At 51.3% G+C, this 27741-nt stretch overlaps 2 protein-coding genes across 14 annotated transcripts in view; one reads left to right on the top strand and one right to left on the bottom strand.

Annotated features, from left to right (window-relative positions):
- Positions 1 to 4: 4 nt before the first annotated feature.
- ARMC6 (armadillo repeat containing 6) lies at positions 5 to 27409 on the bottom strand. 4 transcript variants are annotated; one of them, XM_025369031.1, is made up of 8 exons: positions 27059 to 27409; positions 17525 to 17691; positions 16306 to 16388; positions 7645 to 8218; positions 5520 to 5689; positions 4424 to 4555; positions 3884 to 4021; positions 1321 to 2080 (listed from the first exon to the last, which is right to left on the bottom strand). In XM_025369031.1, exons 2-8 carry the CDS (start codon positions 17643 to 17645, stop codon positions 1868 to 1870), a joined length of 1431 nt encoding a protein of 476 aa, XP_025224816.1. In that variant the 5' UTR covers positions 17646 to 17691; positions 27059 to 27409; the 3' UTR covers positions 1321 to 1867. The 4 variants fall into 4 exon arrangements, with proteins under 4 accessions (XP_025224821.1, XP_025224816.1, XP_025224820.1 ...); XM_025369035.1 differs by having other exon boundaries at positions 5544 to 5689; positions 27059 to 27374; XM_025369032.1 differs by lacking the exon at positions 27059 to 27409 and adding an exon at positions 26754 to 26880.
- SUGP2 (SURP and G-patch domain containing 2) overlaps positions 26940 to 27741 on the top strand; it is a 45049-nt gene continuing 44247 nt past the window's right edge. For 4 of the 10 annotated variants that reach the window (XR_003116951.1, XR_003116952.1, XM_025369028.1 and 1 more), the window contains exon 1: positions 27425 to 27553. Coding sequence is in view for 3 of the 10 variants with exons in the window: in XM_025369026.1 (XP_025224811.1) it covers positions 27471 to 27501 (31 nt within the window). In the remaining 7 variants the exon portion in view is untranslated. Of the gene's footprint in view, positions 27229 to 27389; positions 27554 to 27741 lie in introns of those variants that run through there. The other 6 variants (XR_003116953.1, XM_025369030.1, XM_025369029.1 and 3 more) reach the window with 2 other exon arrangements.

Below are 27741 nucleotides of genomic sequence, written 5' to 3'. Positions count from 1 at the left end.
GCCCAGCAGGTAAGTCAGGGCAGTCTGGGGCAAGTTCGAGATCTTTCTCCCACATCCTGGGAGTCTCCAGGGAGGAGGGACAGAGCGGGGTGACTGGGTCAGAGGTTTGGGCCAGCCCTGCTGAGCTGAGAGCACCCTTTCCTGCTGGGGGCAGGGGAGACGAGGACACCACGGAGGTGCAGCCAGGGTGACGCTCCGCTGTTTGCATCAGCTGGATTCCGCGGAAGCTGGGGGCCTGCTGGGAAAGGAGTTTCGCTGAGGTCAAGGACTGAGTCCAGGCCATCCTGGGGCTCGGGGAGGCACGTGACAAGCAGGGGCGAGGGTCCAAGAGGGGAGAGGCCTCCAAGGTGTGGGCAGAAAGGCTGGGGCACACACGAGTGGTCCTGAGGCTGCCTGGACCCCCTCAGGCCACAAGGGATACACAAGCTACCTAGTGACCATGGTGTGACCTCTGAGTGTGGCTTCAGAGCAGAAGAGCTGGGGTCTGCGGGGCCTTGGCTGCCTGGGCACCCCCAGAATGCTTGGGGTGGGGTGGTCACTGAGGACAACAACGATGATGTCTTTTTTTTTTTTTTTTTTTGAGACAGAGTCTCACCCTGTTGCCCAGGCTGGAGTGCCGTGGTGTGATCTCAGCTCACTGCAACCACTGCCACCCGGGTTCAAGCACTTCTCCTGTCTCAGCTCCTGAGTAACTGGGATTACAGGCATGCATCCCCACACTGGGCTGATTTTTTTATTTTCTTAATAGAGATGGGGTTTCACCATGTTGGTCTCGAACTCCTGACCTCAAGTGACCCGCCCACCTCAGCCTCCCACAGTGCTGGGATTATAGCCGTGAGCCACCGTGCCCAGCCGATGTCTATCTTATAGATGGGGAAATTGAGGCTCAGAGACAAGAGGTTGGCTATCTAGGACACCCAGCCTAAGACAACTGGGCAACCCCCATGTGCTCAGCCTGGCCCAACACCTCTCAGAGGGGGATCTATCACTGCCCCACTCCTCACTTTAGGAGGAGCATATTGAGGCTCGGAGAGGTTCTTTCACTTGCTCAAGGCTGCAGAGCTGAGTAGGGGATGAATGTGGAGCCCTCCAGCCCTGTGGGTGGTACACATCAGAAACAGTGATCCTGACCATGGCCTCAGCACCTGCCTGTCTGAGGGTGACAGTGGATCCTATATCCCAGGCCATTCCCAAAACCCTTTTGCTACCCTCAGTGACTCCATGGCCCCCCCCACCAAAATGTCTGTCCTTCCCCCATACTCTGAGGCCACTGGCTACAGCCCCCCATGCTCAGCTGAGCTAGGGAAGAGACCCCTCCAATTGTTTACCCAATGATCTTTTATTATCAGGTACCCTGGCTGGCCCAAAACCAGAGACAGATAAGCTGGGGCCAGGCATCTGAGACCCATTTTACAGGTGAGAAAAACGAGGAGCAGAGGCCCGTATGAACCTGCAGTAAGCAGCAGGCACTGGGGGCCCAACCCCACTGGAATCGCCTGCCCTGCCCTGAGCCTGGCCCACAGCGGCCACCACATTTCGGATACGGCAGTGAGTGATGGGACGTGCCCTTTGCCCCTTCTGGTAGGGCATGGGGCTAGGGGGAAAGAGAAGGACAGTAACATCCATGCTGCTGGCGGGGAGGTGAGGCTGGGACCCAGGAGTGGCTGGGACGTGGGGGCTGCTTTCTTCTGTGTAGATGCCTCCCTACAAGGCCCCCCCCTCCCCGACCCTTTACCCAAGGACTGCCGAAAAACACTTCTCACTGTGAAGGGGACAGAACTAATGCAGGACAGTGGAGGACCTGGATCTACCCCCATTCCTGAGTCACATGACTCACCCAGAGTCATGGCCCAGACTGGGCCTGGGGTCATGGCGCCAGGTTGCCCCTCTGGCCTGTCCACAGCTCTTGGAATTCGACATGGCAACCCAGGTCCCGTAGGGCAGCCTTGGCCACATCCTCACAGTCACGGTGGGCCGATCGGGCCTGCACGATGAGTGCCTCAGCCCCCAAGTCCAGGATGGGCTTCGAGAAGGCCTGGCTGTGGGCCACCAGGTTTCGGATCAGCATGCAAGCCTGTTTCTGTAGGAGAAAGCAGCTGTGAGCTGCCAGATAGGGCTTTGGGGTCGGATCCACTCTGACCTCTGGGTCTTCATCATAACAAGATGGAGGTGATCATAACCACAGCTGACATCTAGCAGCTGCCTATACTGTATCAAGTTAGATCCATCTCTCCACTTTACCCTCTTGGCAGCCCCAGAAGGCAAGGCTAATGCCCCCAACTCCCAGGCAAGGAAACAGGCTCAGGGAAGCTCCAGGATCTGTCCCATGGCTTTGGAACTCTCAGCCTCAGAGTTGGTGAGTCTGAGGTCCCCCGAGGCTGGCACGGAGCCAAGGAAGGGGCCCTAGGGCAAGGGGGCAGTGAGGCCACAGGAAAAGAGTGGTTGTGCACAGGCGCCTGTCAGTTACATTCCTACACATTCGGTGGACACTTGTGCCCTGTGCACCTGCTGTGGGTGGGTGCGGGACGCTGCCTGGAAGCTTCCCAGGGTGGCTCCCACCACCAACAGGAGAGCAGATGGGAAGCGCATGCAGAGTGGGGAGCTGCTGGCCAGGGTGGCCAGAAGTGGACAAGGGGACAGACCAGGTAAGGGACAGTGTCCCAGAGTAAGAGCCAGTGAGAGCAAAGGCCCCCTGTGGGTCCCAGCCTGGTATGTCCAAGGACCCTATGCAGGGAGTGAGGAGGCGAGGAGGGCCCCAGGGGCTGCAGGGAGGAGTCTGGGTTCAGCCAGGGAGGTGTGGACAGGGTGTCCCACACCCAGAACTTAGACCAGCAGCCCAAGGAGGGGGCAGGAACCTTTCTGAAGCCCCAGGCAGATCACCATCCATGCTTCCCCAACTTCTTCCTCCCCAGATCTCTCTACAGCGACTTTTAAGAAAGGAGACTGCCGGGCGCGGTGGGTCACGCCTATAATCCCAGCACTCTGGGAGGCCAAGGCGGGTGGATCACGAGGTCAGTAGATTGAGACCATCCTGGCTAACATGGTGAAACCCCGTCTCTACTAAAAATACAAAAAATTATCGGTATACAAAAAAACTACAGGCCTGTAGTCCCAGCTACTTGGGAGGCTGAGGCAGGAGAATGGCATGAACCCGGGAGGCGGAGCTTGCAGTGAGCCAAGAAAGCACCACTGCACTCCAGCCTGGGCGAAAGAGTAAGACTTTGTCTCAAAAAAAAAAAAAAAAAAAGAAAGAAAAAGAAAGGAGATTAAGGGCGTGGTGGCTCACACCTGTAATCCCAGCACTTTGGGAGGTGGAGGCGGTGGATCACCTGAAGTCAGGAGTTCGAGACCAGCCTGGCTAACATGGCGAAACCTCGTCTCTGCTAAAATTACAAAAATTAGCCAGGCTTAGTGGCCCATGCCTGAGGACCCAGCTACTCTGGAGACTGAGACAGGAGAATCACTTGAACCCAGGAAGCGGAGGTTGTAGTGAGCCGAGATGGCGCCACTGCACTCCAGCCTGGGTGACAGAGTGAGACTGTCTCAAAAAAAAAAAAAGGAGATGATGTGTTATAGGTTTCTTTCTGGGGTTTCACTATTGGGAGAAAGCTCCCCCAATGCCCCCCTCCCCAAAATAGGAGAGTAAATGTAGAACAAACAAAGGCAGAAAAGGAAACAGCTGCAGGCAGAATTCAGCACATTTTGGAAGATGAGAAAGAAGTTGGTCCTGTGGGGCTCGGCTGTGGCAGGGAAAGGGACAGGGATAGGGACTGAGCCTTTGCCCCATCACCCACCCACACATCGCACCTGCTCCCATGCCCTCTCAGCACCTACCTGCACACCCCACCCCAGCCTGCCTGCCCCCATCCCATGCCCTGCCCACCTGCACGCTGGCCTTCTGCGGGTGTGCCTTCATGGCCTGCAGTGCTGCCACAGCCCCTCCACCCTCCACGATGATGCGGCTGTTGTTGGGCTTACGCAGGGCCAGGAAGCACAGGGCCGCGCAGCTCTGCTCACACACCTGCAGGGGGCAGTCACAGGAAGGCGGAGATGTAGCGGAAAGACCCTCCACAACATCCTGCCGTGGCTGCCAACCCCTGGTGAACACCCTGCGGCCTCCCCTCCGTGGGTCTCTGGCAGCTCCTGTGTAATAACGGCACGATGGCAGGGTGACAAAAGTATCAGCCGAGCTCTTAGGGGTGACAAGGGCACTAGGCCTGGTCAGACCTTTGCAGGGTGCTGGTGGTAACTCCAGGACACCCAGAGTCATGCATAGGCAGGTCAGCATTTGAGAGCCAGAGCCCGCGACCCTCACCTGCCCTGCTCTGGCCCTACAGAGGAATAGAGCTTCATGCAGACACAGAAACTGAACTGGGACTCCAGCCACTACCCTGCTACTCTGTGTGCCCCCAGAGGTGGGTACCTGGGGGCAGGTCAGGTGCTGGGTCATGGCAGCCACGATGGACTCCGTCCCGCCGGCATGGACAATAGCATCTTTCACGTCGTCGTTGCCTGCGATGGCTCGCAGGGTGCTCAGCACTTGCTTCACGAGCTCCTGCACAAGGGAAAGGCTCGCTCACCCCCAGCCAGGCCGCTGGATTGTGGGAGAGGGCTCTGAGGGAGAATCTGGGGCTGTTTTACTGTTTCACCAGCAAGTACGGTATGACTGCAGAGTGTGACTAACGAAAAGGAGTGGCAGATGCCTGTGGCTCAGGCTGCCTATGTCCAAATGGTACCATCCAGGTGACTTGATCCCCTATCCCCACAGGGGCAGAGGGGGCATGTGACTCAGGCCGGCCTTCAGAGCACAGGGTCCCTCTGGCCACGGCCACAGACCCAGGGTGGGCGCTAACTGCCCTGCACTGAGGACAGTGGATAAGATGCTATTGGGACTGCTGATCCCCTTAATGGGGAACCTGAGGACCCTGACCCCTGACTGCCCAAGAATACATGGCAGAATGTATCCCTTTATGCGCTGAAGTTGGTTCCCATTCAGCTCCCAGCCACTTGCACAGAAAGAAGCTGAGTGATGTCACCAGCGAGGCTTGGGGGCGCAGGACTGTGACACCCCTGGGGGCTTTCCTGCAGCTGCAGCTGGATAGGGAGGCGCCTGTTGACTGGCTCCCTGCTGTGGGTGGGCACATGGAGAAGGGCTCGATAATCAGCTGCTAAATGGAGTAATAAGTAGGGGACCCTGCTCTATTCTGCAGCTAGGGAAACTGAGGCAGAGTTTCCTAGATACTTAGGTGTGGGAACTAACCCAAATATCCCAGCCTTGGCCAACACACCCCTACCCTGTGCTTCCCACCATCCTTTTCCTGGTGCAAAAGGACAGTAAGGGAGAGCGGGTGGGTTTGTTCCCCCCCCAACCTTTGGTTCCTGCCCCTTGGGTCAGTGAAAAGAAAAACTGCACTTTGGTTCCGAGATTGGCAGGCAGGACCGGCTTGTTCTGACTATGGCTCGTCCGGCTGACTGGGACCCAGAGGGACAGCATGCACTGGGCCAGGGGGGCTTCATACCAGAACGCCGCTCTGGTTCCCCACCTGGTGGTCATTGAAGTCAGCTAGCAGGGACACCAGGATGCTTAGGCCCCCGAGGTCGACGACCTCCTGGCAGAACTCGTTGCGGATGGCCAGGCGGGACAAGGTTCCGCAGAGCTCGCTCAGGATGCCAGGGTTATCTAGGAACTCTGCGGGGAGAGAGGGAGACAGTGGTGGTGGGGGCGGGAAGAACCAGCCGCAGGGCCCTCCGGTTGGGTGGGGATCCTGCTGCACTAGAGGAGTCCAGCCCTTCTGCCTATTGGAGTGGCCACGGGCACCAGGAAGGCCCCAGGGAACACCAGGGGCTGCCTGGGCCTGCAGTGCCCCCTGCTGGCTGCTGGAAAGACTTAGGAATGTGCCCCTCCAGCTTCCTTCCATCATGCTCCAAATAAATTCCATACCAACTGATGGTCTCACCTAAAAAAAGAAAACCATAATAGTGCTAAAAAAAAAAAAAAAAAAAAAAAGACATCTGAAGACTATTTTTATGATCATGGGGTAGGAATGGCTTTTCTAAGTGCAACAGGAAACTCCAAAACCATAGAGGGACACATATGGACTGGGCTGACGTGGCCAAAACTGAACACAGGAGGCGCAGATGGAGCCCAGAGGCACTGCACCAGGAAGCAGATGCCGGAACTCACGCCAAGAGGGCGAAGATCCTGCACCTACACAGGGCTGCGATGGTCAGTTCCTGTGGCCACCTGTAGCCCTCTGCAGTTCCACCCAATGCCAATCTAGGTGTTGCCATGGAGGTATTCTGTCCACACGGTTACCATCTGCAATCAGCTATCTATTATTATTATTATTATTAATTTGAGACAGAGTCTCGCTTTGTCACCCAGGCTTGAGTGCAGTGGCGTGATTTTGGCTCACCGCAACTTCTGCTTCCTAGGCTCAAGAGATCCTTCTGCCTCAGCCTCTCAAGTAACTGGGATTCCAGGCGCCCGCCACCACACCCAGCAATTTTTGTGTTTTTAGTAGAGACGGGGTGTCATCATGTTGCCCATGCTGGTCTTGAACTCCTGGGCCCAAACAATCCTTCTACTTCAGCCTCCCAAAGTGCTGACATTACAGGCATGAGCCACCATGCCTGGCCCAGTTGCCTTTAAGTAGAGGAGATGATCTTGAACAATGTGAATGGGACTCATTCAATCAGCTGAAGTCCTTAGAAGGAAACAGGTGTTTTCTTGAGAAGGCGACTGCCCGGGAGTTTCCAGCCTGTCCTATGGAGTACAGACTTGCCACAATTGCATGACCCCATTCCTTACCAAAAAGTCTCTTCATATATACATATCCTGTCTCTCTGGCAGAAACCTAACTGCTTGGAGCTCCTATAAATAAAACAGGAAAGGTGTGAGCTACCTCCTGGAAAAGCAGTCTGACTTTGCAGAAGGTCAGGACTCATTTTCAGCCTTGCTGGAGGTATGGGAGACTGAGGTGGGCTCACTTCCTCAGCAGACAGAGCCAGAACCCCCACACAGGCCTGGCCACAGAGCCAGAGCCACGGGCAGGCAGGAAAGGGGAACTCATCCTTCTGACACCTTCTGTGTGCCAATCAGGACTTTTCTAGTGGGTTCGGTGGATGGAATGGGGTTAGGGGTTAAGACAGAAGCTTTAGGGTCTGACGGTCAGCACTGTGACCTCCCAGGGCCGGCTCATCATGGTCACCCTGGAGCCAGACACATGAATATGCCTAAGGATTTGTGGCTGAATATGATCAAGCGTGTACACATCCACCTGAGACTGCCACGGTGCGTGCCAGCCAGCTTCCCCCAGTCCTCTTATTTCCCTCTGGGGAGGTCCCCCTTCCCTCCTCAGTTCCTGGAGTCGGACACAGCAAGCCCCTTCCCCAGAAGCTCCAGAGATGGGATTGTGGCCTGCTCCTAGCCCATGAGTGCTGGCCTGGAATTCTCCTGGAGCCATGAGAAAGCATGGGGAAACTCCTCACGAGGGTTGCCATGCAGGCGGGTCTAAGCTGAGGGGCGAGCGGAACCTTGAGCCCGCCGTGCCTGAAGCAGTCCTGATCTCTGACCCCCTCACTCTGGTCACATCTGACCTGCCTGCCTTTGTTTGCTGGCTCATATTGGCCCCCAGCTCTTACCTTTGGTAGCTTCAATGAGCACCTTCAAGCCTTTGTTCTCCTGCACAATCATCTTGGCATGGTTGTGGGCGTGGCCAAAGGGCACACGGATGTCGTCATCGAAGGTCATGACACGCAGGGCCCAGCAGGCCTCCCTGACCACGTCAGCATGGTGGCCATGATGGGCAATGGCGCCAGTCAGCAGGGGCAGCACACCAGCTTTCACCAGGTCTTGCCGATTCTGTTCATGTTTCAGGCAAGCGTGACGCACACAGCGGATCCCAGAGCAGGTCAGGTCGGCCTCATCAGCATTCTGGGTCAGCGTGGCCACCAGGAGCTGCAGGCCCTGGGTGTCCAGGAGGTCTGGCTGGCCATCAGTCAGCACTGACAGGGCATTGAGGGACTGGAGCAGAAGGCCCTGGTCACCTGCAGTGGCCAGCTTCCAGGCAGTGAAGATGATGGGGTAGGCCCCCTTCTGGGCCGCGAGGAAGCGGCAGGCCTTGTCCTGCTTGCACTGGTCACAGAAGCGGGTGAGGTGTGCTGACACCTCCTGGGTGTGAGAGCTGGCCACAGACTCCTGGAGGTCACTGAGCATCTGGGAGACATGGGAGAAACCTCAGCATCAGCTCAGGCGAGAGGAGCCCATGGCCACAGCAACAGTGTCTGGATCCCTGCAAGGTTCCCTCCCCTGGGATCTGGGCCTGCAGTGGAAGTGATGTGGGGTCAGTTACAGCTCTGACAACTTCCAGACCTGTGCTTCTAGGAGCTTTGAGCTTCAGAGGCCATAGGGTGGAAGACTGACACTGACACACACACACACAGGGAGAAAGACAGCTCAGTGTCCCTGCCGAGGGGCTGCACACATAAATGCAGACATATTAAACATTCCAGCCCTACCTGCCATCTAGAGGACCCAAGCGATACCAGCAGAAGAACCGTCCAGCTGAGCCCAACCAGGCAGAATCACAAGAAACAATAAGACACCTGTTGTTTTGGGCTGTTTGTCACACAGCCATAACAAATTGGCACACCCATCAATGGTCAGTTCTCCAAGGAAGGAGAAAGCCACATTCACCAGATATACCCATCCTGATGTCTCCTTTCATCTCTCTCATTCACTCCACAAACATGCACTGAGCACCTGCCAAATGTGGTTATACTGTACAGAGAGCAGATTTACCCAAATTCAATTCTAAGCCACTGGGGAGAAAAAGCTTTAAACACCTCAGACAAGTTTAGCTGCCATTCAACTATATGACCTTGGGACATACCTTAGCATGAGCCAAAGATGAATCTGTGAGCCTGGAGTGTAGGAGATTATTTGCACCCAGACTGAGTCAGGGCGGTTCTACAGAAACCACCAGCCCAAAGGGCTTTGATTTGGCATTGACTGACACAAAAAACAAAGAAGCCTATCTGATAGTCTTCACTAAGCTCAGATTTGTGGACCTGAGTATATGTTACAATGCAACAGGATATTTAAAAAGATAAATTTTTGCTAAAATGAGATTAGAACTGAAAAACAAAAAACAATTAAAAAGTTAACACCAGTGTGCATGACTAGAATAGACATTACTACAAAGAATACATACAAATGGCCACTAACACATGAAAAGACGCTCAATATCACTAATCATTAGGAAAAATGCAACTCAAACCTACAGAGGAGCCAGGCTTGGTGGCTCGTGCCTGTAATCCCAGCACTTTGGGAGGCCAAGGCAGGAGGATCGCTTGAGCCCAGGAGTTCAAGACCAGCCTGGGCAACATATGGAGCACTCATCTCAAAAAAGAAAATCATAGAATTACTGTATGATCCAGCAGTTCCACTTCTGGGGATACATTCAAGAGAACTGAAAGCACAGTCTCAAAGAGATACCTGTACACTCATGTTCAGAGCAGCATGATCCATCAGAGCCAAGAGGTTGGAGGCTGCAGTGAGCTAAGATCGTGCCATTGCACTCCAGCCTGGATGACAGAGCGAGACTGTCTTCAAAAAGAAAAAAAAAAACAAAACACTACAATGACAACAAAGAAATTCAGGCACATAGTATACCATGGATGTACCTTGAGGACATTATGCTAAGTGAAATAAGACAGTCACCAAAAGACAAATACTGTGATTCCATTTATTTATTTTTGTTTTGTTTTGTTTTGTTTTTGAAAAGACTTTTGCTCTTATCGCCCAGGCTGAAGTGCAATGGCGTAATCTCAGCTCACCGCAACCTCCGCCTTGTGGGCTCAAGTGATTCTCCTGCCTCAGCCTCCCAAGTCGCTGGGATTACAGAAATGTGCCACCATGCCTAGCTAATTTTTTTGTATTTTTAGTATATACAGGGTTTCTCCATGTTAGTCAGGCTGGTCTCGAACTCCCGACATCAGGTGATCTGCCTGCCTTGGCCTCCCAAAGTGCTGGGATTACAGGTGTGAGCCACCGCACCCAGCCTGTGATTCCATTTGTTTAAAAAAAAATTTTTTTTTTAGATGGAGTCTTCCTCTGTCACCCAGGCTGGAGTGGAGTGGTGTCATCTCGGCTCACTGCAACCTCCATCTCCCGGGTTCAAGCGATCCTCCCGCCTCAGCCTCCTGAGCAGCTGGGACTACACGCATATGCCACCATGCCTGGATAATTTTTGTTATTTTCAGTGGAGACAGGGTTTCACCATGTTGGCCAGGCTGGTCTCAAACTCCTGACCTCAAAGTGATCTGCCCACCTCGGCCTCCCAAAATGCTGGGATTATAGGCATGAGCCACGGCGCCCCGCCTGTGATTGATTCCATTTATATGAGGTCCCTGGAGTAGTCAAATTTACAGCAACAGAAGGCAGAATGATGGTTGCTGGGGGCTGAGGGGAACAGGAACACAGAGTTTGTTTCAGTATTGCAAGATGAGATGGATGGTCATAAAGTACAACATTATGAATGTACTTAATGACACTGAACTCTACATTTAAAAATGGTTACAATCCCATCCTGGCTAACACAGTGAAACCCCGTCTCTACTAAAAAATACAAAAAAACTAGCTGGGCGAGGTGGCGGGCGCCTATAGTCCCAGCTACTCGGGAGGCTGAGGCAGGAGAATGGCGTAAACCCGGGAGGCGGAGCTTGCAGTGAGCTGAGATCCGGCCACTGCACTCCAGCCTGGGCGACAGAGCAAGACTCCGTCTCAAAAAAAAAAAAAAAAAAAAAAAAAAAGGTTACAATGGTAAATGTTTTTATGCATATTTTACATAACAAACAGTGGTGTAGCATTTCAGCAGAAACCCTGTAAGAAACTTGAAAAGCTCCTGACAGAAATGCCTATTAGGATGCACAGTACTGGAGTTAGAACTACCAAGTTTTTCACAAGGAATTACTATGTTAGTAAGGACGTGTAAACTAAAAATAAAATTCTTGGCCGGGCATGGTGGCTCATGCTCGTAATCCCATCACTTTGGGAGGCCAAGGCAGGTGGATTGCTTTCAGCTCAGGAGTTCAAAACCAGCCTGGGCAACACGGTAAAACCCTGCCTCTAAAAAAAAAATACAAAAATTAGCCAGGTGTTGGTGGCTCACACCTGTAGTCCCAGCTACATGGGAGGCTGAGGCTGAAGAATTGCTTGAGCCCGGGAAGCAGAGGTTTCAGTGAGCCAAGATTACACCACTGCACTCTAGCTGGGTATCAAGGTGAGACCTTGTCTCAAAAAAAAAAAAAAAAAAGAAAACAATCTAAGTACCCATCCATTCTAAGGATCCCTTCTCTTGGCCAAAGGCATTCCAACGGTAACCTGAAAAACTAGTTCAGGTCATGATGGGAAGTGGGGGTCAAATATGTCCCATTTTATCTTCCTGCCTTTGGAAGTCAGACACAACTGACCATCTTAAGACTTTTTGTAGCAATAAGACACCAACTTCCAGGCTAATACTAATACAGTATGGAAAGAAATCAAAGTATTTTATCCTAAAATATATTTCTTTGACATATTTTGAAATGGCCCAGGAAAGCTATCTCTTGTGGGGACAAGCTACATTCAACAGAGATTCCCTTTCCAGGTCTTTTCCCTGATTCAGGACAGAATTAACTAAGAGTCTGGCGCCTTTTTAAGTCTGATAAGAAACATGTACAATCTATTTTCAATGAAGCCTGCTACCTGGAGGCTTCATCTCCTTGATAAAACCTTGGTCTCCACAACCCATCTTAAGCAAAATATTACTTTCTATTGATTCTAGGTCTTTAGATAACTATTTCAATCAGAAAATCTTTTTTTTTTTTTTTCTGAGTCTCATTCTGTTGCCCAGGCTGGAGTGCAGTGGCATGATCTTGGCTCACTGCAACCTCCACCTCCTGGGTTCAAGTGATTCTCCTGCCTTAGCCTCCCAAGTAGCTGGGATTATAAGCGTCCACCACCATGCCCAGCTAATTTTTGTTTTTGTTTTGTTTTTGAGATGCAATGTCGCTCTTGTCACCCAGGCTGGAGTGCAATGGCGCAATCTCGGCTCACTGCAACCTCTGCCTCCCGGATTCAAGCAATTCTCCTACCTTAGCCTCCTGAGTAGGTGGAGTTACAGGTGCCTGCCACCATGCCCGGTTAATTTTTGTATTTTTAGTAGAGATGGGGTTTCACCATGTTGGCCAGGCTGGTCTCGAACACTAACCTCAGGTGATCCACCTGCCTGGGCTCCCAAAGTGCTGGAATTACAGGCGTGAGTCACCACGCCTGGCCTAATTTTTGTGTTTTTTGTAGAGACAGGGTTTTGCCATGTTGACCAGGCTGGTCCCAAACTCCTCAGCTCAATGCGATCCGACCACCTCGGCCTCCCAAAGTGCTGAAATTACAGATGTGAGCCACAGCAACCGGCCAGAAAAATCTTTAAATTTGCCTATAACCTGGAAGCCCCAGCTTTCAGCTGCCCTACTTTTCCAGACCACACCAATGTACATCTCACATGTATTGATTGATGTCTCATGTCTCCCCAAAATGTATAAAACCAAGCTGTAGCCCGACCACCTTGGGCACATGTTCTCAGGAGTTCCCGAGGCTGTGTCACAGGCCACGGGTCACTCATATTTGGTTCAGAATAAATCTCTTGAAATATTTTATAGAGTATTTTCATCAACAGGTTGTTGCTAAAATGCAGGTGGCAGAGCCAGCTGTGTTCTACCTATGACAATTCTGTGTGGTACTCACCACCCTGCTCATGGAGGGGGGCTTTAATCACTAAACTCCTGGAGGCATTCACTCTCTGTGACTAATGCTTTTCATTCTGCAACTTCCCACATATAAATGTGGCCCGGCTGGCTCAGTTTCTACTTGGACAGTCTCCAGATGTTATTTTCCTTCTGTTTGTATAAGCCTGTTTGCAATACATCTTATGACATGAACAGATTAATTTCAACGGCCATCACAATGAATTGTTTTCTCCCTCAACAGATAAGCATTTTTTACACATCTGAGCCAAGATGCACAAGGTCAATTATGCTGCGGGGCATTTGAGAAGGGGCTTGGTTCAGTTGCGAACTGACTGCTGAGATGCAAACCCCAGTGTCTGGTGGGAGGGACAGGGCAAGGACTTTCAGATTTTACTATAAATGCTTGAGTATTGCTCAAATCTTTTATGCTAAGAATGTATTTCCACTCTTCTGTAATGAAAAATAAAATTTAAAATTAGCCAGGGGTGGCAGGTACCTGTAATCCCAGCTACTCAGGAGGCTGAGACAGGAGCATCACTTGAACCCGGGAGGTGGAGGTTGCAGTGAGCCGAGATCCTGCCACTGCACTCTAGCATGGGTGACAGAGCAAGACTTTGTGTCCAAAAAAAAAAAAAAAGAAAAAAATTTAAGGCCGGGCATGTTGGCTCACACCTGTAATCCCTGCACGTTGGCAGGGCAAAGTGGGAAGGTCACTTGAGGCCAGGCGTTCAAGATCATCCTGGCAATATAGCAAGACCCCGTCTCTACAAAAGAAAAAAAATAGGCTGGGCACAGTGGCTCATGCCAGTAATCCCAACACTTTGGGAGGCCGAGGCAGGTAGATCACTTAGGTTAGGAGTTCGAGACCAGCCTGGCCAATGTGGTGAAATCCCATCTCTACTAAAAATACAAAAATCTGCAAGGCATGGTACATGCCTGTAATCCCAGCTACTCAGGAGGCTGAGGCAGGAGAACTGAATGAACCTGGGAGAAGGAAGTTGCAGTGAGCTGAGGAAGGGCCACTGCACTCCAGCCTGGCCAACAGAGTGAGACTCCGTCTCAAAAAATAAATAAAAGAACAGTTAAGAAAAAAAAAAGAAGCGAATGTTATAAACAAACACATAGTTTCCTGTACTGCTGGTAGAACAGCCTGAATTTCAGTGCTTGGCTTCCTGGATTCAGGTACCAGTTCTGCCTCTCACCGGCTGACCTTTTGGGGTGAGGGTCATTGATCCTTGGGAAGCCTTAGATATCTCATCAGCAAAATGGGCTGAGCACAGATTAAGAGAACATATTTTAAGAATTTAGCATAATAGGCCAGGCATATTGGCTCACAGCTGTAATCCCAGCACTTTGGGAGGCCAAGGTGGGCAGATCATGAGATCAGGAGATCGAGACCATTCTGGCTAACACGGTGAAACTTTGTCTCTACTAAAAATACAAAAAATTAGCTGGGTGTGGTGGTGGGCACCTGTAGTCCCAGCTACTCGGGAGACTAAGGCAGGAGAATGGCATGAACCCAGGAGGCGGAGCTTGCAGTGAGCCAAGATCACGCCACTGCACTCCAGCCTGGGTGATAGAGCGAGACTCCGTCTCAAAAAAAACAAAACAAAACAAAACAAAACAAAATTAGCTGGGCATGGTGGTGTGCACCTGTAATCCCAGCTACTTGTGAGGCTGAGGCAAGAGAATCGCTTGAACCCAGGAGGCAGAGGTTGCAGTGAGCCATGTTGCGCCACTGTACTCCAGCCTGGGCAACAGAGTGAGACTCTGTCTCAAAAAACAAAAGGCCGGGCATGCTGGCTGACACCTGTAATCCCAGCACTTTGGGAGGCCGAAGCAGGTGGATCATGAGGTCAGGAGATAGAAACCATCCTGGCTAACACGGTGAAACCCCATCTCTACTAAAAAATACAAAAAAATTAGCCGGTCATGGTGGCGGGCACCTGTAGTCCCAGCTACTCAGGAGGCTGAGGCAGGAGAATGGTGTGAACCCGGGAGGCGGAGCTTGCAGTGAGCCGAGATCGCGCCACTGCACTCCAGCCCGGGCGACACAGTGAGACTCCGTCTCAAAAAAAAAAAAAAAAAAGAAAAAAAAAAAGAATTTAGCATAACACTGAGCACTTAAGAAGTACTTAAGCAGTAACTGCTAGATAATATAGACAATATTGTTATTGAGATCCTTTCTATATAAAGTTCGTCTACAAATCGGTAGGAAAAACATGAATCACCAAATGCAAAGATAGCCGGAAGACAAACTCATTTTAAAAGAAATTCATCCAGGCTGGGCATCATGGCTCATGCCTGTAATCCTGGCACTTTGGGAGGCCAAGGTGGGCAGATAACCTGAGGTCAGGAGTTCAAGACCAGGCTGGCCAACATGGTGAAACCTCGTCTCTACTAAAAACACAAAAAAATTAGCCAGGTGTGGTGGTGTGTGCCTATAATCCCAGCTACTCGGGAGGCTCAGGCAGGAGAATCACTTGAACTTGGGAGGTGGAAGTTGCAGTGAGCTGAGATTGCGCCACTGCACACCAGCCTGGGCAACAGAGCGAGACTCTACCTCAAAAAAAAAAATAATAATAATAATAAAATAAATTCATCTTTATTAGGCAAGAAAGGTAAAAAGCAAACTAACAACAACGAGGCAATTCTCACAAGACCTCCTCAAGGCAGGAGAGGGCAAGACCCTGAGGTAGGGAGAAGTAAGTGTCATGCCTTAGGTGAGCTGGGTTTACACCCAGAGCCATCTCTTCCAACTTCCTCTCCTATCATTGCACCTCCTGCTCCCAGGTCAATGACTTTTCTTCTCTTTGGATCTCAATGTCCCCATCTGTATAATGGGGAAATCCCAGCCTTGCAGGTGTCGTTTGGACAATGACTGAGAAGGCAGGAAAAAACTACCTGCACAGAACCAGGTCCACGGTCGGTTCTCAAACACCAGAGCCTTCTGCTGTATTACAAAGTTCAATGGGTGACCTTAAGGAAAGCACTGAAGTTCTTTTACCTTCCTCGTTTGGGTCTCTGGAGAGGTTAAGTGCCAGCTCCTGGCCTGTTTCCCCATCACTAAGACAGGAGTGACACCACCTACCTCACTGGTGAGCTTCAGTGCTAACAGATTGGCTAGAAAGTGCTGGTAAACAGTCGGTGCTCAGTAAGTGACAGCCTTACTGTGAGCCCACTCTCTCGTCCTGTGAGTCCTGTCCATCTGTCTCTGGGAAGCCAGAGGGGCCCCTCTATGGTGTTCCTGACTCTGGGCTTCTAGCAGCAGGGACAATCAAGCCATCCACCTGATTTCAGCATACATGCCACCCGAGGAGCTTGGTGCCCCCTGCATTGGAAGGCATGCCGCCCTCAGACGTGGACTCGGAGACCTGGCTGCAAACTCGAGCTTGCCCATGCATGCTGGGAAGGGCATGACCTTCAGAGCCTGCATTCTGCCATCCAGGAAACAGGGAAGAGGTGCCCCCAGACAGAGGTGATGCAGGACCTGCTGTGTGGGATGCCCATTCCTACCTGCAGGATGTCATGTGTGGGCTCCTGGGGTCCGTCTGCAGAGACTTTAGGCGCCGTCTTTACAATGTTGCTCAGATCAACCCCTGTTGGGGGCGGGGGAAGCAAGCACACAGGGGTCACAAAGCAAGTGACAGCTGTCATTCCCGTGGGCCTGCTGGAATCACACCTCAGGACCCTTCTGCTGGGACCACCCCACTCCAGAAGCCTCCCACCTCCCTATTCCCGCCCATCCACATCAACACAGGGGTGTAGAGGGTATTGGGTATTTCTGCCACTGGGCCATGGGCCAGTCAAAGGGAGCAGAGTGGTAGTGAGGCCGCTGTCACACAAGGCTGTCATCACAGGCCACATCTGTGCGGTGAGGTGCCACATGCTGCCTGGTGGGCTTGACAGGGGAGGGAGGGACCCCACGGCCTTCTCCCTTGGGACTCCCATCCGTCCTGGCTCTGGCTGCATTCTTGCCCCTGCTGGCACCCCCACAGGGAGCCCTACAGTGCTGGACGCCTTTGCTTGTCCCACTGGCCCCTGTCTAGGGGTCTATACCCCACTCTATGCCTGCAAGGCTGACCTCTGACCTCTGAGGCTGGACCCTGGGTTTGTTCAATGGGGAAGTGAACTTGAGATGCAGGCAGGAGGAGGGGAGCCTGGGGTGTTCATTCCCAGCCCCCTGCCTCCGCCCCAGGGTCCAACGCCTGCCAGGTGGCCCCTGCCCAGGACTCCTGCTCCCTGCAGTCAGGGTCTCTGTGGGGGCTAGTTGTGCTAGGGGTGGTCTCCTAATGCCGCCCACGCCGTTGCAAACAGCCCCTCATAACCACACTCCTCCGCACCTGGTCTGAACATGCCACCTGTTTCCACAGGCTGCTGCCGCTTCTGCCTCTGTAAGCTCGATGTGGGGCAGAGTACGGCAGGAAGGCAGGGGCCCCGTTTCCTAGGCCAGGGTCAGGGAAAACCTCTTCAAGGAAATTATCAAATGAGACTCATGAGAAGGATCCAGCCCATAAATATCTGGGCGAGGTGGAAATAGGGACAGAAAGGGTGTGTGAGGTGGGAGCAGGATAACTAGCCTGCCTCGGGCAGAGGCTGGAGGGGACAGGGCCCAGTGGGCACCTGGTTTCTGTGCCAGGCATGTGGCACCCCCAGCGGGGAGGGGCAGCAGGGCCCTCCCATCACTCTTGCATCTGAGCGCCTCGGATGGCAGGTGACGGTCACACCGCCCTACCTTGCGATTCAAACTGCTCCACAGCCTCTTTCACCGCCTCCTCTGGCCCCATCGCAAACTCCTCGATGTTCTCGCGCACGGCTGCATCAAAGGTCTCCTGGGCAATGCGCTTGGAGACCATCTTCGCCTGCGTTGATGTTGGCGTGCAGCCGATAGATGCTCCTGAGCTGAGAAGTTAGGGCAAAGAGAGAGCTACCTCAAGGGTGAGCAGGCAATGGCAGGGCCTGGCCACCATGAAAACGCCACTTAGGAAGAATCTACCAGGGACCAGAGCCCTACAACCACCCTGGAGAAATTCTTCCCACCTAGATCACAGGAAAGGGTGATATCCCTACTTCCCTAGGGCTTCTACAAATACAGAAGAGGCCGGGCGTGGTGACTTAGCCTGTAATCCCAGCACTCTGAGAGGCTGAGGTGGGAGGATCACTTGAGCCTGGGGGGTCAAGGCTGCAGTGAGTCATGATCATGCTACTACACTCCAGCCTGGGCCACAGAGTGAGACCCTAACTTGCGGAAAAAAAAAAAACAAAAAAAGAAAATGCAGAAGAGAACACAGAGTTTACTCTATTTTATCTAAGAAAGGTGGTTCTTTAATATAATGATACTAGTAATGTTATTCTGAAACTATTATGGACGTAGCAAATAATAATGATTATATTACTAGGAATCAGCATAAAAGAAAAAAGATTCTGGCTGGGCGCAGTGGGTCAATGCCTATAATCCCAACACTTTGGGAGGCTGAGGCAGGAGGACTGCTTGAGCCCAGGAGTTCAAGACCAGCCTGGACAACATGGCGAAATTCTGTCTCTACCAAAATTAAAATTAAAATTAAAATTAAAATTAGTTGAGTGTGGTGGCACATGCCTATAGTCCCAGCTACTCAGGAGGCTGAGGTAGGAGGATCGCTTGAGCCTGGGAGGCCAAGATTGCTCCACTGTACTCTAACCTGGGCAACAGAGCAAGCCCCTGACTCAAAAAGGAAAAAGAAAAAAAAAGATTCTAACATCATAAAATCAAGTGAAAACTCGGAACTCCCTATAATTAACAATATTGTATTGTATACTTGAAATTTGCTAAGAGGGTACATCTTAAGTGTTCTCACCACAAAAAAGAAAAAGGTAACTGTTGATTGAGGTGAGTATTTCACAATCTGCATGCATATAAAATCGTCAAGTTGTATAATATAAACATGCAATATATTTGTATCATTTATGTACTATATATAGTATAAGATACACACTATATTAAATACATACTCACTGGGTGCAAAGGCGCATGCCTGTAATCCCAGCACTTTGGGAGGCTGAGGCAGGTGGATCACCTGAGATCGGGAGTTTAAGACCAGCCTGGCCAGCATGGTGAAATCCCATCTCTACTAAAAATATAAAAATTTACTGGGCATGGCGGCGGGCACCTGTGATCCCAGCCACTCAGGAGGCTGAGGCAGGAGAATCGTTTGAACCCAGAAGGCAGAGGGTGCAGTGAGCCAAGATTGCACCACTGCACTCCAGCCCGGGCAACAGAGCAAGACTCCGTCTCAAAAAAAAGTACATATTATACCTCGACAAAGTTGAGAAAAAAATCTCAGAACTTATATTCGAAATGGAAATATCCATATAAACCCATCATGTGTTTTCTCTTAAGTAAACAAATATCTAATTTTCTAGTCATAGCAACTAAAAATGCCTAGAAGAAATGATAGCACAGTAGTACTGAATACCTCTAACACCATGTATGGTTTCTACCATCTCCCACGAAAAGGGGCTGGGGGCAGGGCTAGATGGCTCACTCCTGTAATCCCAGCACTTTGGGAGGCTGAGGGGGGAAGATGGCTTGAGGCCAGGAGTTCGACACCAGCCTGGGCAACATAGGGAGACCCTGTCTCTATATAAAATCTTTAAAAACAAGGAGCCAGGGCTTCTGGAGGAATGGCTGATTCCAGGTCCCAGCAGGTCATGGGGCAGGTCACCCTGGGGCATCCTGTGAGACCAGGAAGCAAGGAAGCTTCCACACCCTAAGGGGTGCCTGATAGCTACAGATAAGTAAGCATTTAAAAAAAAAAAAAATTCCAGTACATATGAAAATCAAAATCTGGGCCAGGTGTGGTGGCTCACATCTGTAATCCCAGCAATTGGGGAGGCCGAGGTAGATGAACTGCTTGAGCCCAGAAGGCGGAGGTTGCAGTGAGCCGAGATCACGCCACTGCTCTCCAGCCTGGCTGACAAAGCCAGACTACATCTTAAAAAAAAAAAAAAAAATCAAAATCTGTGCTTTTGATTTTTTTTAGATAATACTATTTTTTAGATAATACTAAAACAAATACACCTCAGGCTTCTGAAAACTGGCCAACCAACAATCCAGCTCTTGGTGGGGAGTGGTGGCATGCTCTTGTACTCCCAGCTACTACTCAGGAGGCTGGCTGACATGGGAGGATCACCTGAATCCAGGAGTTCAAGACCAGCCTGGCCAATGTAGCGAGACACTGTCTCTACAATAATTGATAACAATTTTTTTAAAAAAAGAAACTAGCACTTGACTGGGCGTGGTGGCTCACGCCTATAATCCCAGCACTTTGGGAGGCCAAGGCAGGCGGATCATGAAGTCAGAAGATCGAGACCATCCTGGCTAACACAGTGAAACCCCATCTCTACTAAAAATACAAAAAGAAAAAAAAAAATTAGCCAGGTGTGGTGGCGGGCGCCTGTAGTCCCAACTACTTGGAAGGCTGAGGCAGGAGAATGGCGTGAACCTGGGAGGCGGAGCTTGCAGTGAGCCAAGATCGCGCCATTGCACTCCAGCCCGGGTGACGGAGTGAGACTCCATCTCAAAAAAAAAAAAAAAAAAAAAGAATCTAGCACTTAACCTGCCTCCCTTGTACAAAAGGGTCCCGGGTTACAAAAAGAGGATGAGGAAAAGTTCCACTTCCAATTTCAGCTGATCAGCCGAGACAGGAGAGAAACAGATAATGATCCCACAGGATCCAAAACCATCAGGTGTAAAATTAACAAGGGAGCCTAACAAGGGTGGACAGGAACTGAATCTACTGCTTGATCTCACATCATCAAAAGAGAAACCAGCAACACCTACCTCCTGAATAAGAACAAAATGCACCTGTGAAGTCACCGTGCCAAAATCTCAAACCTGAATCTGATCATGCATTCAGGGCACTTTCTGCTATGATGAAATGTTGTCTATCTGCACTGCCTAGTACAGATGCCATTGGCCTCTGTGGTTATCACACAGCTGAAGTGTGGCAGTGCGACTGAGGAACTGAGTGTGTAATTTTATTTCATTTTATGTTAATGTAAATAGCCATGTGTGACGAGTGACTACGGTATTGCACAGCACAGCTCTGACACCTTAACCAACACCATGGGGATATGATCTGCAAAATCCCTACTTTTTGGGATTTTGGGAAGAGAACGTCAGCTAGAGGACAAACACCCAGAGTTTTCAACAAATAAATCACAAGAACAAAGAAAAGGAGAGGGAGTCTACCAACAGATGAATGGATAAACAAAATGGTCCGTGTGCACGATGGAATATTACTCAGCCAGAAAAAGGAATGAGGTGCTGAAGCATGTTACAATGGGGATGGATCTCAAAAACATGATGTCTCGTCAAAGAAGCCAGACACAAAAGGCCTCATATTGCACGATTCCAATGATATGAAATGTCCAGAATAGACAAATACACAGACACAGAAAGCAGATTGGGTGTTGCCAGGGACTGGAGGAGAGGGAATGGGGAGTAACTTCTAAAGGGTATAGAGTTTCCTTTTGGGTGATGAAAACGTTCTTGAATTAGATAGTGATGATGGTTGTACCACTCTGTGAAAACGTAAAATCACTATATCAGGCCACGCATGGTGGCTCACACCTGTGATCCCAGTGCTTTACGAGGCCAAGGTGGGAGGACTGTTTGAAGCCTGGAGTTTGAGACCAGCAAGGACAACATAGGGGGTCCCTGTGTCTACAAAAATAAAAATTAAAAATTCAGTCGGGTGTGGTGGCATTTGCCTATGGTTGAAGTTTCTTGGGAGGCTGAAGCAGGAGGATCATTTGAGCCCAGGAGTTCAAGGCTGCAGTGACCTATGATTGGGCCACTGCACTCTAGTCTGGGTGACAGAGGGAGACCCTGTCTCCAGAAGAAAAAAAAATTACTAAATCAAATGAGTGGCTATTATGGTATGTAAATTATAGCTCAATTTCTTAAAGTGCTAGTCTGTTTAAAAACAAAAAGAACTGAGCAACAACTTGTGCCTGTAATCTCAGCAACTTGGGAGGCTAAGGTGGGGGGATCACTTGAGCACAGGAGTTTGAGACCAGCCTGGGGAAACACAGTGAGACCACATCTCTTAAAAAATGTGTGTGTGTGTGTGTGTGTGTATACACACAAACCCACCTTATAAAATAAAAATAAGCAAGTAAGGCTGGGAGTGGTGGCTCACGCCTATAATCCCAGCACTTTGGGAGGGCAAGGCAGGCAGATCACCTGAGGTCAGGAGTTCAAGACCAGCCTGGCCAACATGGCAAAACCCCGTCTCTACTAAATACACAAAAATTAGTGGGGTGCCTGTAATCCCAGCTACTCGGGAGGCTGAGGCAGGAGAATGGCTTGAACTCGGGAGATGGAGGTTTCAGTGAGCCAAGATCATGCCACCACACTCCAGCCTGGGCAACATGAGCGAGGCTCTGTCTCAAAAAATAAATAAATAAACAAACAAGTAAAACCCAGTATAGGCACACCCTGGAAACCAGGGTAGGTATAAACACTTAGATGACCCATTAACCTCAGGCAGTACCTTCCCCTCTGACAGTTGGGGACAGGACATAGAGTTAAGTAAGATAAAACTCTTGGTAAAAACACCAAATCCCTTTGCAATTCTGTTTCAACCCTGTAGCTCAGCAGTCCCAACCTTTTTAGCCTAAGAGACCAGTTTTGCAGAAGACAATTTTTCCATGGATATGGTGGGGCTGGGGTGGGGATGGTTTCGGGATGGTTCAAGCTCATTACATTTATTGTGCACTTTATTTCTATTATTATTACGTTGTAATATAATAATTATACAACTCACTGTAATGTAGGATCAGTGGGAGCCCTGAGCTTGTTCTCTGGCAACTAGACAGTCCCATCTGGGGGTGATGGGAGACAGTGACAGATCATCAGGCATTAGATTTTCATAAGGAGCATGCAACCTAGATCCCTCGCATGCGCAGTTCACAGTAGGGTTCATACTCCTATGGAAATTTAATGCTGCTGATCTGACAGGAGGTGGCGCTCAGGCACAATGCAAGTGATGGGGAGCTGCTGTAAATACACATGAAGGTTTGCTGACTCACTCTACGCTTACCTCTTGCTTTGTGGCCCAGGTCCCAACAGGCCAGGGACCACTGGACCAGTATGGGTCCGTGACCCAGGAGTTGGGGACCCCTGCTATAGATGATCTTAACAAGGTCTTCACAGGGTACAAGTGAACCTAACATTTGCCACCATCCCTTCGGGACAAAGAGAGGAACAGGCCTTAGGTCCAGAGCCTAACAGAGGTTAACAACTTTTTAAATTTTAATTGTTTTAATATATACACCTTGCTTATTGCAGTAATATCAAGTTTCCATTCTGGAATTATCAAGTTTCTGCTTCAGGCCAGGCATGGTGGGCTGCACTTTGGGAGGCCGAGGTGGGAGGATCACGTGAGGCCAGGAGTTTGAGACCAGCCTGGGTACGTGGTGAAACTCCACCTCTATAAAAAAAAGATACAAAAATTAGCCAGGTGTGGTAGCATGCACCTGTAGTTACAGCTATTTGGGAGGCTGAGGGGGAGCCCAGGGAGGTCAAGGCTGAAGAGCCAAGATCACATCGCTGCACTCCAGCCTGAGTGACAAAGTAAGACCCCGTCTCAAAAGAAAAAAAAAAAAAGAAAGAAAAAGAAAAAAAAAAAAGGAAAAAGAAACAGGTCATTCTGGCCCATGCTTCTCTTTTCAGGCAGTGGCAGGGGATGTACACATTCCATCTGTGTTCCTGCAGATGCCCACTGTGCACTGCACACTGCCTGAGGGGAGAAGGACTGGCTCCCAGCCAGCCTGCAGAACCCAGTTCCCACGCCCTCCACTTCAATGCCCTTTTCTTTTCTTTTTTTTGAGACGGAGTCTTGCTCTGTTGCCCAGGTTGGAGTGCAGTGGCACAATCTTGGCTCACCACAACCTCTGCCTCCTGGGTTCAAGTGATTCTTGTGCCTCAGCCTCCAAGCAGCTGGAACTACAGGCCCACGCCACCACGCCCGGCTAATTTTCGTATTTTTAGTAGAGACGGGGTTTCACCATATTGGCCAGGCTCCCATCGTGCTGGGATTATAGGCGTGAGCCACTGTGCCCAGCCAGATGCACTTTTCTTCAATTCCCTCCTGTGTCAAACAGAGATAAACACGAATATACCTCATAGGGCAGTAGTGAAAAATTCAGCCAACTCCTATACATTCCTCAGAAAAGGATATGGACAGGCTCAATAAATGTTAGCTATTTGTTCTTTTCCTTTGTTGCTTAAGAGGCAATTCAGCAAGTTTATGCAGGAGTCCCATCTCCCTCCTTTGCAGATAGGCCCCTTTCCTTTATGCCCCAGAAGAAAAGGGAGCTCTTTAAGTGGTGCTATGGATTTCCAAGGTCAAAGGTGAAGGAAGAGTAATATAAAGAGTTTCTCAGTAGGAAGAAAGGAGTGGGGGACTCTACTCCCACCACCCTGGCCAGGCCAGGAAATTCCTTGTGGCCCTCAAGATCTTTACCCAAAAACAGTTTTGTTGAATTTCACCCTGGCAATGTAAATTGATAGGTGATCTTCACAGGTGCAGGACAGAAAGTCATCCCTCAGCTCACCCGAGACAAAAATACATATCCGGTTGCTCTCTCTGCCCTAAAGTTTACGTAAAAATGCAGATTTGGCCACTGGTCACGCCTGTAGTCCCAGCATTTTGGGAGGCTGAGGCGGGTGAATCACCCGAGGTCAGGAATTTGAGACCAGCCTGACCAACATGGTGAAACCCTGTCTCTACTAAAAACACAAAAATTAGCTGGGCGTGGTGGCGGGCGCCTGCAATCCCAGCTACTCGGGAGGCTGAGGCAAGAGAATTGCATGAACCCAGGAGGTGGAGGTTGCAGTGAGCTGAGATCACGCCATTGCACTCCAGCCTGGGCAACAGAGCGAGACTGTCTCAAAAACAAAACAAAAAACAAACAAAAAACAGCAGATTGATGAGTCGGACTGAGGCATAAATGACTATTCCTCTACCTGCCCTGTCCCCCATGTAAATCATGTATTCAGTGAAAGGCTGACCAAAGACTCAAAAGAACGCAATCTACCTGTGACCATCTTACACGTACTCATTTATGTCTCACGTCTCCCTGAAATGTATAAAAGCAAGCTGTGCCCCAACCACCTTGGGCACATGTTGTCAGGACCTCCTGAGGCTGTGTCATGGACATGTCCTTAACCTTGGCAAAATAAACTTTCCTTTTTTTTTTTTTTTTTTGAGACGGAGTTTCGCTCTGTCCCCCAGGCTGGAGTGCAGTGACTGGATCTCAGCTCACTGCAAGCTCTGCCTCCCGGGTTTCGCCATTCTCCCGCCTCAGCCTCCCGAGTAGCTGGGACTACAGGCGCCCGCCACCTCGCCCGGCTAGTTTTTTGTATTTTTTAGTAGAGACAGGGTTTACCGTGTTAGCCAGGGTGGTCTCTATCTCCTGACCTTGTGATCCGCCTGTCTCGGCCTCCCAAAGTGCTGGGATTACAGGCTTGAGCCACCGCGCCCGGCGGCAAAATAAACTTTCTAAATTGATTGACACCTGTCTCATATACTTCGGATTCTCAGTCCTCTGCGGAGCTTCTGTCAGCCCTTCCAAGTGGCTGCCTTTCCTGGCTACTCAGAGCCCCTGCTCTCTGGCCTCCTCTCCCCAACCCACAACCCCTCCCTTCCACCCACTCCTGAGGTGAGTTGGGGAGGTCTGGCTCTGTGACCACCCCTGACCTGAGTCCTCCAAGGTCCCCTAGATCTGGCACAGGGCTGGGTTGGGGGAGGAAAGTACAGATTTGAAACACATAAAATGGTGCCTAGGGATGGCCAAGTAAGAATTACCTGGAGAACAGCCTAGGCTGAAAGGGGGGAAACAGCAGTACCAGTCCCTGTGATCCATCAGGCATGCTGAGGGTAAAACAGAAGGTGAGTAAGGCCCCTAAATGGCAGCCAGTTTCCTTCTCTCAGCCAGGATTCTGCTCAAGAAAACTGTGCTGGCCAGGTGTGGTGGCTCACACTTATAATCCCAGCGCTTTGGGAGGCTGTGGCAGGTAGATCACTTGAGGTCAGGAATTTGAGACCAGCCTGGCCAACATAGCGAAATCCTGTCTCTGCTGAAAATACAAAAAATTAGCCAGGCAAGATAGTGCACATCTGTAATCCCAGCTACTCAGTAGGCTGAGGCAGGAGAATCGCTTGAACCTGGGGAGTGGAGGTTGCGGTGAGCAGAGATCTCGCCACAGCACTCCAGCCTGGGCAACAGCAAGACTCTGTCTCAAAAAAAAAAAATAAGGGGGGCCGGGCGCGGTGGCTCATGCCTGTAATCCCAGCACTTTGGGGGGCCAATGCGGGCAGATCACTTGAGGCCAGGAGTTTGAGACCTGCCTAGGCAACAGGGAGAAACCCCGTCTCTACTAAAAATTACAAAATTTAGCCGGGTGCAGTGTTGCGCACCTGTAGTCCCAGCTACTCCGGTGGCTGAGGCAGGGGAATGCCTTGAACCCGAGAGATGGAGGTTGCAGTGAGTCGAGATCATGCCACTGCACTCTAGCCTGGGCGACAGAGAGAGACTCCGTCTCAAAAGAAAATTAGAAAAGTGTGCCATAACATGCTGGGGACCCTAAAAGACTCCATCCACATCTCCCTCTACCAGCCACACCCACTCTGGTTCAAACACCAGCCTCCCATAAGGGCGGCCTCACCTGCCACTCCCAGAGCCTAGACTCCACCTCACTCACCTGCTCAAAGCCCAATAGTGGCTTCCCAACCCTCTCAGAACAAAACCCAGCCTCCTTATGGGCACTTTCTCTACCTAAGCCTTCCCAGCTGCTCTTCCCCGCCTTTCTCATCCTTCCCAGCACTCAAGAGATACCCTTCAAAGCCACTTCCAGGTAAACAGCAGCCCTGCTCTCCCGTCCCATCACTCTTTTATTATTTGCACACCATCACCCGTATCTAGAGCGACATCGTTCACTCAATTATTTGTACCTTGTAGCCTCCTTGTCCCCACTGCCTAGGACGGGGCCCAACACACAGCAGGCACTCAGTGCACAGGTAATGAATGAATAAACAAAATGAATGAAAAGAAAGCGAAGGCCAGAGAAGCCGGGGATTTTATCCCCAGGCGGCTTCTGTAAAATTCTTTCAATTTTTTCCCCCCAGACCACGTACCCGAGGGTCGCGCCAGCCCGACCCTACGGCGCCCCCACTCCCCAATCCGCGCGCGACAGGCTTCGGCAGCCGCCGCGTCTCACCCGGTCTTCGCGGCCACGTGGGGGAAGGTGGGGCGCACGGCTGTCACCCAGGGCGCTGCCTCTAGCCCCTTCCGGCCGCCGTACGCGCGCAGGCGCCGTGGCGCCCCCAGGCTCGGCCTCCCAGAGCCCTGCGGACGGCTCACGATAACCAAGGACGACCGCAAACCAAGGTAAAGACAACGAGGCCCCCTCGTGCGCGACGGAGGCGTCTTTGCCGCCCTTTCCGGGACGGTCACGGTGCTCGCCGCCCACAGCAGGGAAATGTTTTGCCTCTGGAGCGTCCGCCCAGAAGAAGCGGCCACCGCGCTTGCGCAAGAGAGCCGGGCAGCGGCGGCCCGCGCCTGCGCACCAGGACTCGGCGGCGGCTTGCGCCTGCGCGGCGCGCCGCTGCGGAGACCGTTGGTTCATTTGCATGTCCCCGCCTCGCGCGGCGGCGGCGGCGGGTGAGGAGCCTGAGGCGGCGGCGGGGGCGGCTCCGCGCGCGGTGGTCTCGGGGTGAGGCCCGGGCCCTGGCGTCGTCGGTGGGTGGGTCCCGGGGTGGGAGGCTCGGGCTCGGCCTTGGGGTCCCGCCCCGGGCTCCGTGATGGCGTCGCAGGCTCGGCCCTCTGGCTGCGGCGGCGGCCGCGTCCCCACCAGGTTGGCCTGGGTGGCCGGCTGCGGCCTCCCGGGCCCGGCGCCCCTAT

Source organism: Theropithecus gelada, chromosome 19, assembly GCF_003255815.1.
Source record: "Theropithecus gelada isolate Dixy chromosome 19, Tgel_1.0, whole genome shotgun sequence".
NCBI classification, from domain to species: domain Eukaryota; kingdom Metazoa; phylum Chordata; class Mammalia; order Primates; family Cercopithecidae; genus Theropithecus; species Theropithecus gelada.
Note: the sequence above shows the minus strand (reverse complement) of the source record. Positions and strands in the feature narration are given on the sequence as shown.